The sequence below is a fragment of the Orcinus orca genome, chromosome 4 (assembly GCF_937001465.1).
Source record: "Orcinus orca chromosome 4, mOrcOrc1.1, whole genome shotgun sequence".
Classification (NCBI taxonomy): Eukaryota; Metazoa; Chordata; class Mammalia; order Artiodactyla; family Delphinidae; genus Orcinus; species Orcinus orca.
In genome coordinates, this window is record NC_064562.1 from 24,401,386 (window position 1) to 24,418,424 (window position 17,039).

The window sequence follows — 17,039 nt, forward strand, 5'->3', positions numbered from 1 at the left end:
GCATGGTGTTGTCAAGAGACTCCAAGGGCTCAGACTGCCCTCCCTAGTAGGATGTATCAGAATTGCCTGGGCTATTTCCCAACTGTTCTAACTATCTGTGATCCACCTCCGTTCCTCCTCTGGGGAGTGCCCCCCTCCTTGAGATTCACCACCACCGAGGTCACTGTTCATGATAGAATGTATTATGTCCCTGAAGCATTTTTAGAAGGAAGACAAATGGCTTAAAACATTGATTTAAATGTTACTTTCTGTATTCTTAAAGCCCACTACTCATTCCTCTATCATAACATTCATCACATTACTCAGGAAATTTCTTGATGGAGAAAAATGTGCTTTCATACTTTCTTTAGTGCTTATATTGAGATCCTAGTTTACTGAAAAAATGAATAACTGCAAACAACTCTTAAAATTTTATGTTCTCTAAATCATTTTCCCGACCAACCAAAAGTCAGAGGTGATCCCTTCTTTTAATCCACAGCTATTTTGGAGATGTACTTCCCAAATCACTACAGCAATGTGCAAGGATGCTTGGACATACTTAAAATTCTTTATTTCTCCTATTTGCAAAGTTTTGTCGACTTCTTTCAGGCTACATAGGGCTGTTAAAGTAATCTTTTGTAAACATTATGTTCATCATATCAATGTTCTGTTCTAGAAAGTATATAATGGTTATTTACTGTCCAATCAAACCCAATATTCTCAGACTGGGCCTCAAATCCTTTCATGCTTTGTCCCTGACATCCTTCCACATAATAACTTGGTATACAGCTCTAAGTCATCTTCCTTTCCAAAAGATCATCATCTACAGTATCACTTATAGGAATGGTTTAGACTAAACTTTTTTAGTGAAGAAGTCCATAATTCACACAGATCAGGTATTACCCTGAGAAACTGCTTCCCTTTATGGAGGCAACCCTGCCTCTTTGAAATCAAAGATAACTTTCTGTTTCCTAACAAAAGGCCCGTTTTATTCCACCAAATGAATACAGACATACGACTTTTATATATTCATGTCTTCCATTCACACTGGAAGGCTGATATTTAGGACAATTTTAAACTAATATTCTTACTTTGTATTTTACAACTCTACTAGTCAGAATGCTCTCAAGATTTAAATCCATGGAACATACACAGAAAAATCCAATAAATATTTACTAAATTAATTAATATTTTCATATTTGGACTCAGCAATTATTTTTTTCAATTGTTTCCTGAGTGTACCTTTTCTGTCTCTATTTATTTTGATTGAAAGTTTTCAAAGCCAAGAACCTTATTTCTTATTTCCTTAGGCCATTTTTATTTTATTTTTTTTATGTTTTTTTACATTGACCTTAGAATCTTTTTGCACTGTGCTGGTTGCTACAGAGAATGCAAGGATGGAAATGATGTGGAATCTGTGCTTAAGAAGGTTCCACTATTTCTACTGTTCATTGCTATTATTATGGTGGATATTTGCAGCATTACACACTTACATGGTGTGCGCTCTCAATGTAATAACTTTACATTTGCGATTCTGAGCAGGAATAACAAACATCACGTGCTTTTGGTACCAGATGTAGCGCCATAAGCCTATTGATTTTGATTAATAGTTTAAAAAGTGTTATTTGATGGTAAGTGTGGCCAAGCAGACGAAACATATGATATGTAAAATTCTTGGAGCTAAATGATTTTGACTCTCAGCTAACATATCAATTTGCCATGCACTGAGCTAGAAAATTAGCAATATTGTATGAACAATAATCATAAAGCTCTGTATGAATCCATCAAGACACTTCATGGCCAAGTACTTTCACATCTGTTGATTTATTCCATCAATCACACTTTTCAAAGTTTGGTCTGGAGTCTCCTGGAAGTCCCTGATAACTTTTGCCTTTGCACCCTTTGTAGCATCTAGCACAGGGCGAAGACAACTTTATTTTCATATTAATACTACAATATTATTTGTCTGTTTCCTTCTCTTTTTCTTTCGGGGCGGGGGCGGCGCGTGGCTTGGGGGATCTTAGGTCCCCGACCAGGGATTGAACCCAGGCCCTTGGAAGTGAAAGTGTAGAGTCCTAACCACTGGACCGCCAGGGAATTCCTGTCTGTTCCCCTCTCTCTTACAAGCATACGGGAGAATTTTCTAGAAGCTATATGACACAATCATTTGACAGTTAATGGTATGTGTGCTTATGTACTCTTCTGTTTTAAACATTTCTTGTTTGAGTTTCTAATATGATAAATGTCTATGGATATAATCCAAATAAGCAAAATCTCTAATACAGTAAACATCAATAGATAAAGTCCACATAAATAATTTGAAGAGTGTAAAATATGAGAATTGCTATGCTTTTGTGATCTCATTCAGTCTCATGGTTTAAGTACCATCCAAATATCATTTGATGACTTACAAATATATAATTCTAGCTTGGACATCTCACCTGAATTCTGACTTGAAGCTCCAACTGCTTAGATATATCCATACTTGGATGTCTAAGAGGAATGTCAAATATAACATCTCAAAATCTCCTGTCTTCATCCAACTGCTACTCTCAGTGTTGTTTTATATATATATATATATATATATATATATATATATATATATATATATATATATATATATATATATCTTCATTGGAGTATAACTGCTTTACAATATTGTGTTAGTTTCTGCTGCACAACAAAGTGAACCAGCTATACATATACATATATCCCCATATCCCCTCCCTCTTGAGCCTCCCTCCCACCCTCCCTATCCCACCCCTCCAGGTGGTCAAAAAGTATAGAGCTGATCTCCCTGTGCTATGCGGCTGCTTCCCACTAGCTATCTATTTTACATTTGGTAGTGTATATATGTCGATGCTACTCTATCACTTCATCCCAGCTTCCCCTTCCCCTTCTGTGTCCTCAAGTCCATTCTCTATGTCTGCATCTTTATTCCTGCCCTGCCACTAGATTCATCAGTATCGTTTTTTTAGATTCCATATATGTCCGTTAGCATATGGTATTTGTTTTTCTCTTTCTGACTTACTTCACTCTGTATGACAGACTCTAGGTCCATCCAGCTCATTACAAATAGCTCAATTTCGTTTCTTTTTATGGCTGAGTAATACTCCATTGTATATATGTGCCACATCTTCTTTATCCATTCATCGGTCAAAGAACACTTAGGTTGCTTCCACGTTCTGGCTATTTTAAATAGAGCTGCAATGAACATTGTGGTACATGACTCTTTTTGAATTATGGTTTTCTCAGGGTATATGCCCAGTCGTGGGATTGCTGGGTCATATGGTAGTTCTATTTGTAGTTTTTTAAGGAACCTCCATACTGTTCTCCATAGTGGCTGTACCAATTCACATTCCCACCAACCAGCAGTGCAAGAGTGTTCCCTTTTCTCCACACTCTCTCCAGCATTTATTGTTTCTAGATTTTTTGATGATGGCCATTCTGACAGGTGTGAGGTGATACCTCATTGTGGTTTTGATTTGCATGTCTCTAATGGTTAGTGATTGAGTATCTTTTCATGTGTTTGTTGGCCATCTGTATGTCTCCTTTGGAGAAATGTCCATTTGTTTCTGAGAAAATGGTAATTCTTTTTTTTGGTAGCCTTTCCCCCTGGAGTCTGGCCACGTCTCACTTTCTACATCAGTCACACCCTGATCCAGCTCATCTGCACTTCTTCCCTGAATCTTCACAATAATCAGACTCCATTCTTCTGTCCTTGCCTCCTTTCAGGCCCTAGTCAACACAGCAGCTGGAACAGTCCTCTTAAACATGAATCAGATTTCATACCTATACTCACAGCTCCTCAACTGTCTTTACACATAGCCCAGAGTCTAACACCTTCATGGGGGTTGGTCTTCCCTGCCCCATGAACCTCTGTCCTCAACTCCTACCATTCTGCTCTTTGACCCCTCAGTTCCAACCACACTGGCCTCCTTGCTGCTCCTTCAACACCACAAGCATCTTGTCTCCTCAAGACCTTTGCTCTTGCTCTTCACTCTGTCTACAATTCCTATTCCTTTCAGATATACACATCTTGTTCCCTTCTTTCTTGCATGTTTCAGCTCAAATATCACATTACCAGTGAATCTATCCTTGACCATCCAGTTTAAGAAGGCCACAGCCCAGCACTCCCTAGTCCTTGCACTCTGTCGTATTTTTCCTATAGAACACAGCACCATCTGATCAACAGTATATTACTTTCTTTTTTACTGTTACTTTCCCAGAAGGTGGCATCCGTGTCTATTTGGTTCATTGCTGAATACGCAGAAACTAGTCCAATGCCTAGAACATAAAATGTAGTATTGTTTGATGAATGAATGATGCATATTATATGCCTTTTAATATTCTATAAAGATAAGTAGGGCCTGTTATATAATTTTCAACTTTTATATTTAGGGTAGATAAAGGGAGGAAACCTTTTGAGACAGGTCCTTAGCTACACAAGGACTCTAGTTTTTCCCTGATTAAGTCTGATGAAAGTCCACTTAAAACACCTCTTCTAAGTATGGGGTCAAAATAACCTAAGGGCAGCAGGTCATCAAAAGACTAGCTGGGTTAGCTTCATAGTCAAAGGGAGACATTATTACTCCACTTATACCATTTTTGCCATGGTCATAAATAAGTAAGGCATTTTCCTTCTTTTTGAAGAAATCACTACCACTTTGATCATTAGTACTCTGCAACGTTCAAATATAATATAGACATTAGACAAAAGGGGAAGACAAGGCAGGAGCTGGGTTTAACCAGCCTCACCAGAGGATTGTTAACCCTCCTGCCCTAACAAGAAGCCCAGGCATCTCTGGGGCAGGCAAAGTGGTGAACTGGGCTCTCTCAGTTGATCCTGTTGGCTTTTACTTACATGAGTTTTCTCATCTGTCACCTCACTTGATGATTTTGTTTCCTGGTTCTCCTTTCCTCAGTAGCATTTTTTCTTGACTACTTATTTCAAAGGTTTTTTAAAATTTAATTTCTTCTTCTTTCCTTCATAATCCTACACTCTTCACTACATCCTTATTACATGCTTTATTTATTGACCGGTCAGTTTGTACAGTGCTATAGGTAGCCAAATGTTTTCCCTTCTAGGAGACAATTTTGGATTTAATTGCTTCAAAGTGAAATTGACTTCATTTATTCACTCATTCATTTTTTTCGTGTCAGGCTCTGTTCTGGGAGCTGAGGGTAAAAGAGAGGACAAAATAGACAAATATCTTGCCCTCAAGAAGTTTAATTCTAATGAGGGAAATAAACAATATATGAGATAAACTAAAAAGATATATAATGTTGGACAGTATAAGTACTAAGGACAAAAATAATGCAGAGAAGAGAGACAGAGTTTTCGGTAGGCATTGCAGTTTTAGATATGGTGGCAGCGAAGCCTTTGGTGAGAAAGTGATTTTGTAGAAAGATCAGAGGAAGTGAGGGAGTGAAGCACAGTTACTGGGAAAAATGCTTCACAGGCAGATTGAATAACAAAGTTTAAGGACCCAATTTGGAAATATACCTGGACTGTTCAAGGCGCAGCAAAGAAGATAATGTGACTGGACTGAAATGAATAAAAATGAGGAGTAGAGGAGGAGGTGAAGGACATGAAGGGGGCCAACACTTAGAGGACTTTAAGTGAGAATTTGGGTTTATACTTTCAGGAAGATGAGAGGCCATTGGAGGAATGACAACGTCCGCATTACATTGTACTAAGTGCTGTGCTGATAACGGACTATGATGGTGGCGGGGGAGGTCAGGGAAAGAGGATGGAGGGAGTCAGGGAGACGTTTAAGAGACCACTGCAAAAATCTAGGTGATAGACAATGTTGTTTATAGTGAAGGGCTCACGAGTTGCTGGGTTCTAGATTTATTCAGAAGTCAAAATCAACAGGATTTGCTGACATACTGACTGTAGGTATGAGAGGCAGAAAGGAGTCAAAGATGACCCCAAAATTAAAAACAAAAAGCTTGGTATACCTAATGTGATATTTCACCTAATATGTTAGCTTTGTAAAAGGATGATGTTTGTAGGCCTTTTGTGAATTTTTCTTTCTACTGCTACGTGATTTTAACACGCTGTGTTCTATTTCTATGTATGTACGTATGAAATAGAAGTTTGAACCAGTATAATATGGTGAATGACCCTCTGTACAAGTTTCCCTTGATAAAAAGTACATAATAATATGGTTTTAGGAAACAAGTAAGTAAATGTATGTGAGAGGAAAGAGTTTGGATTTTCATTTATATTTTTTTAAAATGTTTTTTCCTTTGTCATTTTTTTTTAATGTTGAAGCTTCTTTTAATTTATTTTTATTTATTTATTTTCTTTGGCTGTGTTGGGTCTTCGTTTCTGTGCGAGGGTTTTCTCTAGCTGTGGCAAGCGGGGGCCACTCTTCATCGCGGTGCGCGGGCCTCTCACTGTCGTGGCCTCTCTTGTTGCAGAGCACAGGCTCCAGACGCGCAGGCTCAGTAGTTGTGGCTCACGGGCCTAGCTGCTCCGCGGCATGTGGGATCTTCCCAGACCAGGGCTCGAACCCGTGTCCCCTGCATTAGCAGGCAGATTCTCAACCGCTGTGCCACCAGGGAAGCCCTCATTTATATTTTATTCCATGCTCTGGAGGTAATGTAAGAGTCAAGATTAAAATGTAATATTTTATATCGGGGTATTGTTATGAACTGAATTGTGTTCCTCAGAATCATATGTTGAAGTCCCAATGTCCCACGTAACTGTATTTGGAGATAAGATGTTTACGGAGGTAATTAAGGTTAAATGAGGTCATAAGAGTAGGACCCTAATGCTAGGGCTGGTGTCCTTTACAAGAAGAGGAGAAGACACCAGAGTTCACTCTCTCTCTCCCTCTCTCTCTCTGTGCATCTGTGCCAAGGAAAAGCCTTGTGAGGACACAGCAAGAAATCTGGAAGCCAGGAAGAGAGCAGTCACCAGGAACTGAATCATCTGACACCATGATCTGGGACTTCGTAGCCTTTCAGAACTGTGAGAAAATAAATTTCCATTGTTTAAGTCTATGGTATTTTATTATGACAGCCCAAGCTGATAAACATAGGTATGAACCTTTTAGCTGCTCCTTATAAATGAGAGATAGCCTGTGTCACTCAATACATGACTATGGTTTTAAGAGTAGTTCCATTTCTTTCTCCCCCATTCACACAAACCAGTGAGAGGGATGTTGTTTTAGGGATAAACTCCATTTCAGTTACTTTGTCTTTTCATATACTTCAGCCATTGACTAACTTCAGGACTTAAATCACTATTAGTAACAGATTGTGTTAATACACTTCATAGAGATTCTGATTTAGCAGATCTGCAAAAGGGTCCCCACATTTGAATTTCTAACAAACACCTCTGATGATTCTGACCACGCTTTGAAAAACACCAAGATAAAGTTATTTCCACATAACTCTGCGAAATACCATGCATAGTGGACCTTATTACATGTCCTTCATGACTATTCCTAGGGATTGCCAGTAGGGTTTATAAGTAGCTCTATGAAACACTTCACAAGAGGTCAAGGTTTACTAAGAATCCAGATAGGACAGAGCTAAAACCAACACTGCTTTAAGGGTTTACCATTTTAGTACACTTATGACTCCTACAAGGTACTTGCTGACACTACCACCTCCTATTTCTAGAACGGCTCAGTTAAGTCTTTATTTTTAAGTTCACATTACTAAGTCAGAAACATTATGTATGACTTTGGTGGGGCATATTCCTGGGTGTCAAGTTCTCCATTTATGAAAAGAATATGATTCAATTTGTGCTACCCCATAATAGCAAAGTTGTAAAGGAGTCAAGGGTGAGCCAGCTTTGAGAAAAATAGAGGTGGCTGGTAATAGATTGGGAACAGGGAAAGCAGGCCTGCTTTGAGATGGGAAGTGTTTTAGCTCCTGGTCTCCTAGCGCATGCGCTTAGTTCATTCTGTCCCCGTCTCCCACACCCTTCCCACCTTCTTAGCTTACAGATCCTCCCTCCTTAATCTTTGTAGTATAAGCATCCACGTGGTGGTGACTAATAGGAGTCTTACGTAGAACTCCAGAGCTAACAAGGGTTGAAGGACAGAGCCATCCACAAGGCAAGAATCTTAAATACACACATCCTAAAACGCTCTGCTGCATGACATCACCATGGCCCTGACATTTGCAAGCAACCTGATTCAGACATTGGTCCTCACTGGAATGTGTTCGTGACCTGGATTTTATTCTGAGGGATAGTAGGGAACAGAGAAGAATGAGGCTTGGGGATGTGGTAAGACCCTAGCCTATGCTGGGCAAGAACAATATTTTTTTGAAAGGCAGTTTAGATTTTATTTATTTTGGTAAAGTTAATGATTTGTTAAGTGTTAGATAAGCACTGCACCGTCTCCCATGTAGATGTACCAGAAATTAAAATATGCTCCCAGATAAGCAACACTAAGCCAGAAAATAGGTCACAATAGACCTTGTCATTAAAAAAATGCTCATTTATGAAAAGGTAGGCATTCTAGTACACAAACAAATTCATTTCCCTGGGGGAAAAAAAAAAAAAACTATTAGCAGTTCGTAAATCTGTCCCCTGCGTCTCAGTAAAACAGGCAATCACATTCCTAAGACAGGACTTTAGACTAATACTTATATCAAGTCTCTCTCTTAAAGAAAAGAAAGCAGAAAACAAGTAAAAGCCCTGGATATTGATAATACTGGGGTTTTTATCCTGGCCTTCAAGGAAGCTGCTTCGCTCCCAGCTGGCATCGCTCCTCAAGCAGAGCTCCCCCTCCACCGTTTACTACTTCCTGCTTCTCTCTCTGCAATTTCACAAGGCACAAAGTTGTTAAATCTGTCCTCCTTCACATAAAAACGAAATCCAAATTCCAACTGCATCTCTTTCCAAAGAGAATTTCGAGAGCGGAGAAGTGGTTACTTTTGGCAATAGGCCTTCCAGAATCTTCTGTGCATCTCACATAGGGTTAATTATGGCAGGATGCAACAGTGATCAATACTTTTTTTCGAACTGAGAAGAGGTTGTGTCCACATGGGAGCCAGCTACAAAGAGAATGGTGTTTTGAATGGTGCATGGCTTTGCACAGTTCCATGCAAATAGGCTGTCGGGTTACGAGGATGAGACACACTTACGGTACTCCCATTCCAAAGCTGATTTCTCATTTAGCTTTGGAATAATGAGATTTCATACCCCACAGAGGTAGTGGCGATCCAGGCAGCTGGCAAAGCTGATCGTTTCTAATTTAATCTGTGCAGTGAGCTGACTGGGACCCTACCTTTTGTCCCTGCACATCTGTCGTGATGTGGTCGGCTTCCCCATCCTCAATCTCCCCCATCTTCACGACACTGACTTGTATGGTGCCAACAACCTTGCCACCATCTGAAGTTCTGCAATCAAAAATAAAGGAAGCGGAAAGGTGAGAATCATCTCTTCCCTGAAAGTATGTCCAAACATGTTTGTTTCTGAAAACCACTAACACCGCTCTTTACTTGCGTTGCTTGTAATAAACAAATCTGCTTAAAATACATTGAAACCTGTTACTAGAATCACGAATTGGTGTCGTAAGTGCACGAAGCTACCTCATGAAGGTTAAACCATCTCACAGCTCTCAGGAGTGGCCGCCAAGATCATGGATCCGTGCCCTGTTTGGTAACCCCTTGTCACTACAACGGCATCAGCCATGGCTCCTCTATACCAATCGCATGGGATATTGTGCTCATCGATTACAGAAACTACAGCTGAATAAAACAGAAGAGAGTACAGATAACCCTATATTCCTCTATGACCCGGCCATCGGCTATAACATCTGATTTTGTGCCTTTTCATTTTTCTTTCTCAGAGACCAGGTAAAGAAGATTCTCTCCCAGCAAACATCAGAAAATCACAGTACATGAAGACAGAAATTAACCACTGAGATCACTGAGGATGACCCATTACTTTTTCGGGTAAAGAAACTGAGATTCATGAAGATAGGAAGACTCATCCATGGAAACAAACTGGCAAAGCCAGAAACCCAGGTTTTTATCTTCTTTAAGTCTGTTGGTCATTGAACAACTCTTCTCAACTCAATGATGATGAAATTCTATTATTAAGATTTTCCTCATCATCACTGTCATCAACATACAAACTTTATGGCTGACAATAATAATGAAAACCTAAAATAAAATTAACAACCACCAGGCTTCCCTGGTGGCACAGTGGTTGAGAGTCCGCCTGCTGATGCAGGGGACGTGGGTTCGTGCCCCGGTCCGGGAGGATCCCACATGCCGCAGAGCAGCTGGGCCCGTGAGCCATGGCCGCTGAGCCTGTGCGTCCGGAGCCTGTGCTCCACAGCGGGAGAGGCCGCAACAGTGAGAGGCCCGCATACCGGAAAAAAAAAAAAAAAAAAAAAAAAATTAACCAACACCATCCTTTAACATTCTCAAATTTTCTTTTCTGGGCAAGAAAATATACAGAATAAATGTTGGCATCATGTCATGGGAACACTGAAATACATAATGATATTCTTCCCTTGCACCTTTTTTTAAGATAGGTAGCAAGTCACCCATTGGTATGGGGTGTTGCTGTAACCTATATCTAAGCCTAATTGACCAAGCGACACTTTATTTTCTTTATTTAGTCATTTTATATTCTTTCTGAAAAAAAATTTTTTATTATGGAAGTTTCCAAACACACATCAAAGTAGAGGTGAGTACAGTGAACCTCCACATACCCATCACCACCCACCTTCAACAATTCCCAGCATTCTGCCTTTCTTGTTTCATCCATCCACCGGCCCTTCCCCAACTTTGTTTTTTTTAACATCTTTATTGGAGTATAATTGCTTTACAATGGTGTGTTAGTTTCTGCTGTATAACAAAGTGAATCAGCAATACATATACATATATCCCCATATACCCTCCCTCTTGCGTCTCCCTCCCTCCCATGCTCCCTATCCTACCCCTCTAGGTGGTCGCAAAGCACTGAGCTGATCTCCCTGTGCTATGCGGCTGCTTCCCACTAGCTATCTATTTTACATTTGGTAGTGTATATAAGTCCATGCCACTCTCTCACTTCGTCCCAGCTTCCCCTTCCCCTTCCCCATATCCTCAAGTTCATTCTCCACGCCTGCGTCTTTATTCCTGTCCTGCCCCTAAGTTCTTTATACACAATTTTTTTCTTTTTTTTTTTTAGATTCCATATATATGTGTTAGCATACGGTATTTGTTTTTCTCTTTCTGACTTAACTTCATTCTGTATGACAGACTGTTGGTCCATCCACCTCACTACAAATAACTCAATTTCATTTCTTTTTATTGCTGCGTAATATTCCACCATATATATGTGCCACATCTTCTTTATCCATCCATCTGTGGATGGACACTTAGGTTGCTTCCATGTCCTGACTATTGTAAATAGAGCTGCAATGAACATTTGGGTACATAACTCTTTATGAATTATGGTTTTCTCAGAGTATATGCCCAGTAGTGGGATTGCTGGGTCGTATGGTAGTTCTATTTTTAGATTTTTAAGGAAGCTCCATACTGTTCTCCATAGTGGCTGTACCAATTTACATCCCCACCAACAGTGCAAGAGGGTTCCCTTTTCTCCACACCCTCTCCAGCAATTATTGTTTGTAGATATTTTGATGATGGCCATTCTGACTGGTGTGAGGTGATACCTCATTGTAGTTTTGATTTGCATTTCTCTAATGATTAGTGATGTTGAGCATCCTTTCATGTGTTTGTTGGCAATCTGTGTATCTTCTTTGGAGAAATGTCTATTTAGGTCTTCTGCCCATTTTTGGATTGGGTTGTTTGTTTTTTTGATATTGAGCTGCATGAGCTGCTTGTAAATTTTGGAGATTAATCCTTTGTCAGTTGCTTCATTTTTTAAATTTGTGTTTAACTTTAATCTGAATACGAACGGTGTCTTTCAACCAATTACTTCAAAATGTCACTATTTTATTACTGGAGGTGTCAGAAAACAGGAATAGGAAAATTAGTATAAGTAGTTTACTAAAATGCTAATTAAAACAATAAGTTAGGCGAAAAGGAAACCCTATTGTTACCAGATCATAGGAAGATTTTTCTCAAAATATATAAAGTACAAATTTAAACACATCTTTTGAGTTATGATTTTAAGAAAACCGAAATAGAAAAACTCTGGTGACATATACATAGCTAATGTCATAATGTAATAAAATAAGGATTATGTACATAGAAAAATACAAGTGGTTTACTTAAATAGTATATTAAGGTTCTTACTAAAATATAAAATAAAATGCTTCTTGGTGATTTTTAAGTCAGTGTAAATCATAATATTGACTCAATTATTTTAAATTAACAGAAAACTTAAGCATTCATTACAAAGAAGATGTGTATACAGATGACAGTATAATCTATGATTTTGTAAAAAACTACATTAGCTTCAATTCTGGGATGATTTTAACAATTAATTATACCATTTTCCTACTTGAAAATGACATAATAACTTGTCATAAATCATGACTTGACATACCTCTGTACAATTCTTTAGTACCCGATAGTGAAACAGATATTTTAATAAAAGCCCTGGTTCTACTCACAGGTTTTTCTAGAAATTTGCAGACTTCTTTTTCCCCCAAACCGATACTCCATAACAATTAAAGACACCTTTTTTTTTCTCATAGGCATTGTTTAAAATTTTTGCTGGAGCAAACTGAGCTTAATTTCTAGGTATACAAAGCTTAGGTTTAATGTTTCAAATTTTTTCATTGACTAAAGCAAATAATGTCATAATGATTTGAATGAGAGGATAGATTTATCACACCCTCTCCCAGGACTGGGTAATAAACCAACACATGCAATAACAGTTAAAAGTGTGAACTCAGGAGTTTGAGTTATCTGCTAGCTTCATGACCTTGGACAGGACACTTAACCATGTGAAACTTTGTAAAATGGAGATGATAATTTTGTTTTAAGGATTACATTGTGACACGATTTATGTCAAGTTCTCAGCACAATGACTTACACAAAATAAGTGCTTCTTCCTACCCCCGCTTCATCCCAGTAGTAGTAGTAGTAGCAGTATCAACAGAATTGCTATTGTCATTAATGTATTATATTTCATTCAATTCTCTTTAGAAATTTTACTAAAATGGGCATCTAAGACTATAGTAAAAGATTATAGGATTTCAGGACGCATGCATTTCAAGAGTGATTAAGTGCTCATTAGAGGTACAAAGACTTAGTAATGACAGATGATGTTATAAAGCTTACATTCCTAGAAGTGCAAAGCACATAAGTTTATAACCAGTTACAATACAAAGTGAACCTTTCAAAGTGCCAAAGGTAGATGAAGAAGCAATGCACCATGGGAGTATGGGAGTAAGCTTCCGAACTCTAGCTTTATTTATTCCCTTTAAAAAAGCTTCTGGTTGCTTTTTAAATACAGGCATATCTTGTTTTATTGTGCTTTATTTTATTGTGCTTTGCTTTTTTGGAGCTTCACAGATATTGTGTTTGTTTTTTACAAATTGAACGTTCGTGGGAACCCTACGTTGAGCAGGTCTATCAGTGCTATCCTTTCTAAAAGCACTTGCTCACTGTGCCTCTGTGTCACATTAGATATAGGGACACTAGAGAGATTCTAAAACCTTTTTTTTTTTTTCACAAACCATTTTGGATAAGAATCTCTGAGTACCCTAAATCATGCTTCTTCCCCTGAGATTTGTGGGAGACAGAATGGGGAATTCAGGTTATAAACTTAAGAACTAAACACAAGACACCCAAAATCATGGGTCATCCTGTCAGTGAACTGCAATGTGAAATGTAGAAGCTGTTTCCTATTTATTCTGTAACAACTGACAACCCACAGAGCATGGATATTCAACACTTCTCTTCAATCAGGACAGTCACAACTGAAATACCTATTTCATGTTTCCAAACGCTGTTTCAAAGGTGATTTCAAAAAAATTTAGAAAAAATCATTCTTAAGTGATTAATGATGCTTTCAATTAATCACCCATCAAGTTCAGGAGGCTACTACTAATTGCTTAACCATTATTCATCACCAAAATTGCACTAACTTTTATCTAATAGAAATTCATCCTCTCTGCATGGGAGATATATTGAAGAGACTTCTAGGCTAGGAATCAAAAAACCAATACTCCATCCAGCTCAGCTGCTCACTAGCTATGTGATCAACAACATATTGCTTCAGTTCCCTGGATTTCAGTTTCTGTTACTGCAAAGCAAAGAATTGGTCTTTGACAGTTATCATATTAGCACTCAAGCTTCGTGCTCTGACATGGTTGGAATCCATCAGTTGATCTCATCATAGGCATCATAGGCTATCATGGGCTGATACAGCCTTGGGGAAAATCTTGGGCACATCCTAGCCTCTTCTCCTCACTCCCCACCTTCCCCTCCAACCTCTCCCCAAAACAAATGAAGCAAACAAAATGCATGCCAAACCTAGAAAGTAACTTTAACACTTACAGTCAAATACAAGGGCTAGTTTTCCTTATAGTATCCACTGTATACGTATATATTTTACTGCCATTATGGCACTGCAACTTGGCGCTTTCACAAGGATACAAATTTGACTGAACTAAGAAACAAAAGAGGTCTTCGTACACTTTCCTAGCAATTTATATGGCAGTAAGAACAGGCTGCAGTAATAAATAACTATCTCAATCTATAGGAAGAAGAAAAAAAAACTATGTCATTTCACTCTCTTGCCAGGTCATTACCATTGCTTAATGCAGAGAGCTATAAGAGAAGTAAAAGATGAATAGTTCATGGCAGCCACATTATTTCAATCACAACATCAAGCTCCTATTTCCCTCAGCAGGTACACTTAAATATTTAACCATGCCAACGAGATGGAAGGCAGAGAAAGGGAAAATTTCAGCAACGCAAATCTACACTTCCTTATCACTTAGTTTTTCAGCATGCATAATACATTAGTGATTAAGTTTCTTTAAAATCTTCCTTTAAAATAACTCCCCTGGGACTTCCCTGGTGATCCAGTGGTTAACACTTTGCCTTCCAATGCAGGGGATGAGGTTCGATCCCTGGTCGGGGAGCTAAGATCCCACATGCCTTGCGGCCGAAACACCAAAAACATAAAACAGGAACAATATTGTAACAAATTCAATAAAGACTTTAAAAATGGTCCACATCAAAAAAAAAAATCTTAAAAAAAAATAAATAAAATAATTCCCCTAATGCTTCCTAATGAAATATTCAATTTCACATGCTAAAACTTACAAACATTTTAGAAGACTGAAGGAAAAGGGATGTGAAACAGTCTTCTAACAAAAGACAATTTTTTTTTTTTCTTGCGGTATGTGGGCCTCTCACTGTTGTGGCCTCTCCCGCTGCGGAGCACAGGCTCCAGACGCGCAGGCTCAGCGGCCATGGCTCACGGACCCAGCCACTCCGCGGCATGTGGGATCTTCCCGGACCGGGGCCCGAACCCGCGTCCCCTGCATTGGCAGGCAGACTCTCAACCACTGCGCCACCAGGAAAGCCCACAAAAGACAATTTAATGACACTTTTCCTCTAAACTTCTTCACCACCTACTGTACCATCCTTAGTAGAGCAAAAAGAAAAAAAAAAATCCTATGGAAAGTTTAAAGAGCAACATGTAAATACCTCCTCTATTTTGGAAATGCCACAAAGATACAAATGACTGTAAACATCCAGGAGAAAATCGTCATTAGCACTGTCAGGCTTTGTGAATATAAAGTAGTCTTGGGACTAAGCACCAGGATCGTCATCTTGGAGACATGCCTGGCATTTAACCCATAGACATGTAACTGGGAAGTGAAAATCTCACCTGGACAGAAATATAAGCAAAGGCCATCAGTAAACAAGTGCCACTAACTAACTAAGTGCATTCTGACTCTTTCTGGTGAATACATTTACCTGGCAGTGCTAGATTTACTTTGGCCTCAGAGAAGTGAGAGTTCTACTTAAGTATGCATGCCTGAACACACCTCTATCCTGGCTGAACTTCAAAAATTTCAGAAGCCATAGGATACTTTCAAACTAATATTCAAATAAAACTTTTCAGTAGTTCTTAATATTATAGCTTACACACTCGAAGCTTTAGTCCTTTGTTTTCTCCTCTTTTCTCATTATAAACTTGTCTTCAGAAATTCTGTCCATTATTATGGGATTCAATTGTCACATCTTTGAGGATCTACCACAAACCTATATTTCCTACTCTGACCTGATTTCCTATCCCAGAACTCCAACTTCCTTTCGTCCTGATATAATTGAACATTCTATAAGCTTGAAACCTAACTAGTCCTTTTCCCAAACCCCAGCTCACATCAGTAGCATATCATTCTCCAAAGACCAAAACCACAGAATATTCCATCTCTACCAGTGCCTCGTCCCTACCATTCAATAAGTCATCAAGCACTACTGATTCTTCCTGTATAATGCCCCTTACATGTGTCCCTTCCCAATGGTAACATCCCAATTAGTTTCACCAACTTTCTTTTTACACTTGAAGAACCTACTTCCCATCTTCCAGAATCTTTCTCTTCCATCCCGTCCATGTCAGATTTCCTTCTTAAGACCTGCTATCACTATTGTATTTTATTTTCTCTGTCAAAATTCCTTAGACATTGCCTAATGCCTACCAAGAGAGTTTGAAGTGTAGACTGTCTTTTAAGACTTGTCCGGAGTTATGGACAGCTCAGTATTTTTGGATCAAACAGATCCATGTCATCACACACCAGTAAATAATGGAGCATGGTTTAGTGGAAAGCACAGTGAACTTTGAGTAACAAAAGTCCTTGGTTACGGTGTTGGCTCTTCAGAGTAAACAACTAGGTGATCATGAGAGGGCAATTCAGCCTCTATTAAGATTTACGAGCTATAAAATATGAAGGTAGTAAACCATTCTACTTATCTCACAAGATTTATGTGTCCAAAATTAAAAGATCTTAAAGTTTAAATATAAAAATGCTTTTGTGGGAACTGCCTGGCGGTCCAGTGGTTAGGACTCTCACTGCCGCACTCTCACTGCCGCGCTTTCACTGCCGCCACTGGGTTCAATCCCTGCTCAGGGAACTAAGATCCTGCAAGCGTGGCAAGAA

At 38.9% G+C, this 17,039-nt stretch overlaps 1 protein-coding gene across 12 annotated transcripts in view; it reads right to left on the reverse strand.

Annotated features, from left to right (window-relative positions):
* The window catches only part of INPP4B (inositol polyphosphate-4-phosphatase type II B), a 725,833-nt gene that overhangs the window by 204,979 nt on the left and 503,815 nt on the right, over nt 1-17,039 (reverse strand). For all 12 annotated transcript variants that reach the window (XM_004263595.3, XM_049709522.1, XM_033402505.2 and 9 more), the window contains one exon: nt 9,237-9,348. In XM_004263595.3, the coding sequence (XP_004263643.1) occupies nt 9,237-9,348 (112 nt within the window). The remainder of the gene's footprint in view (nt 1-9,236; nt 9,349-17,039) is intronic.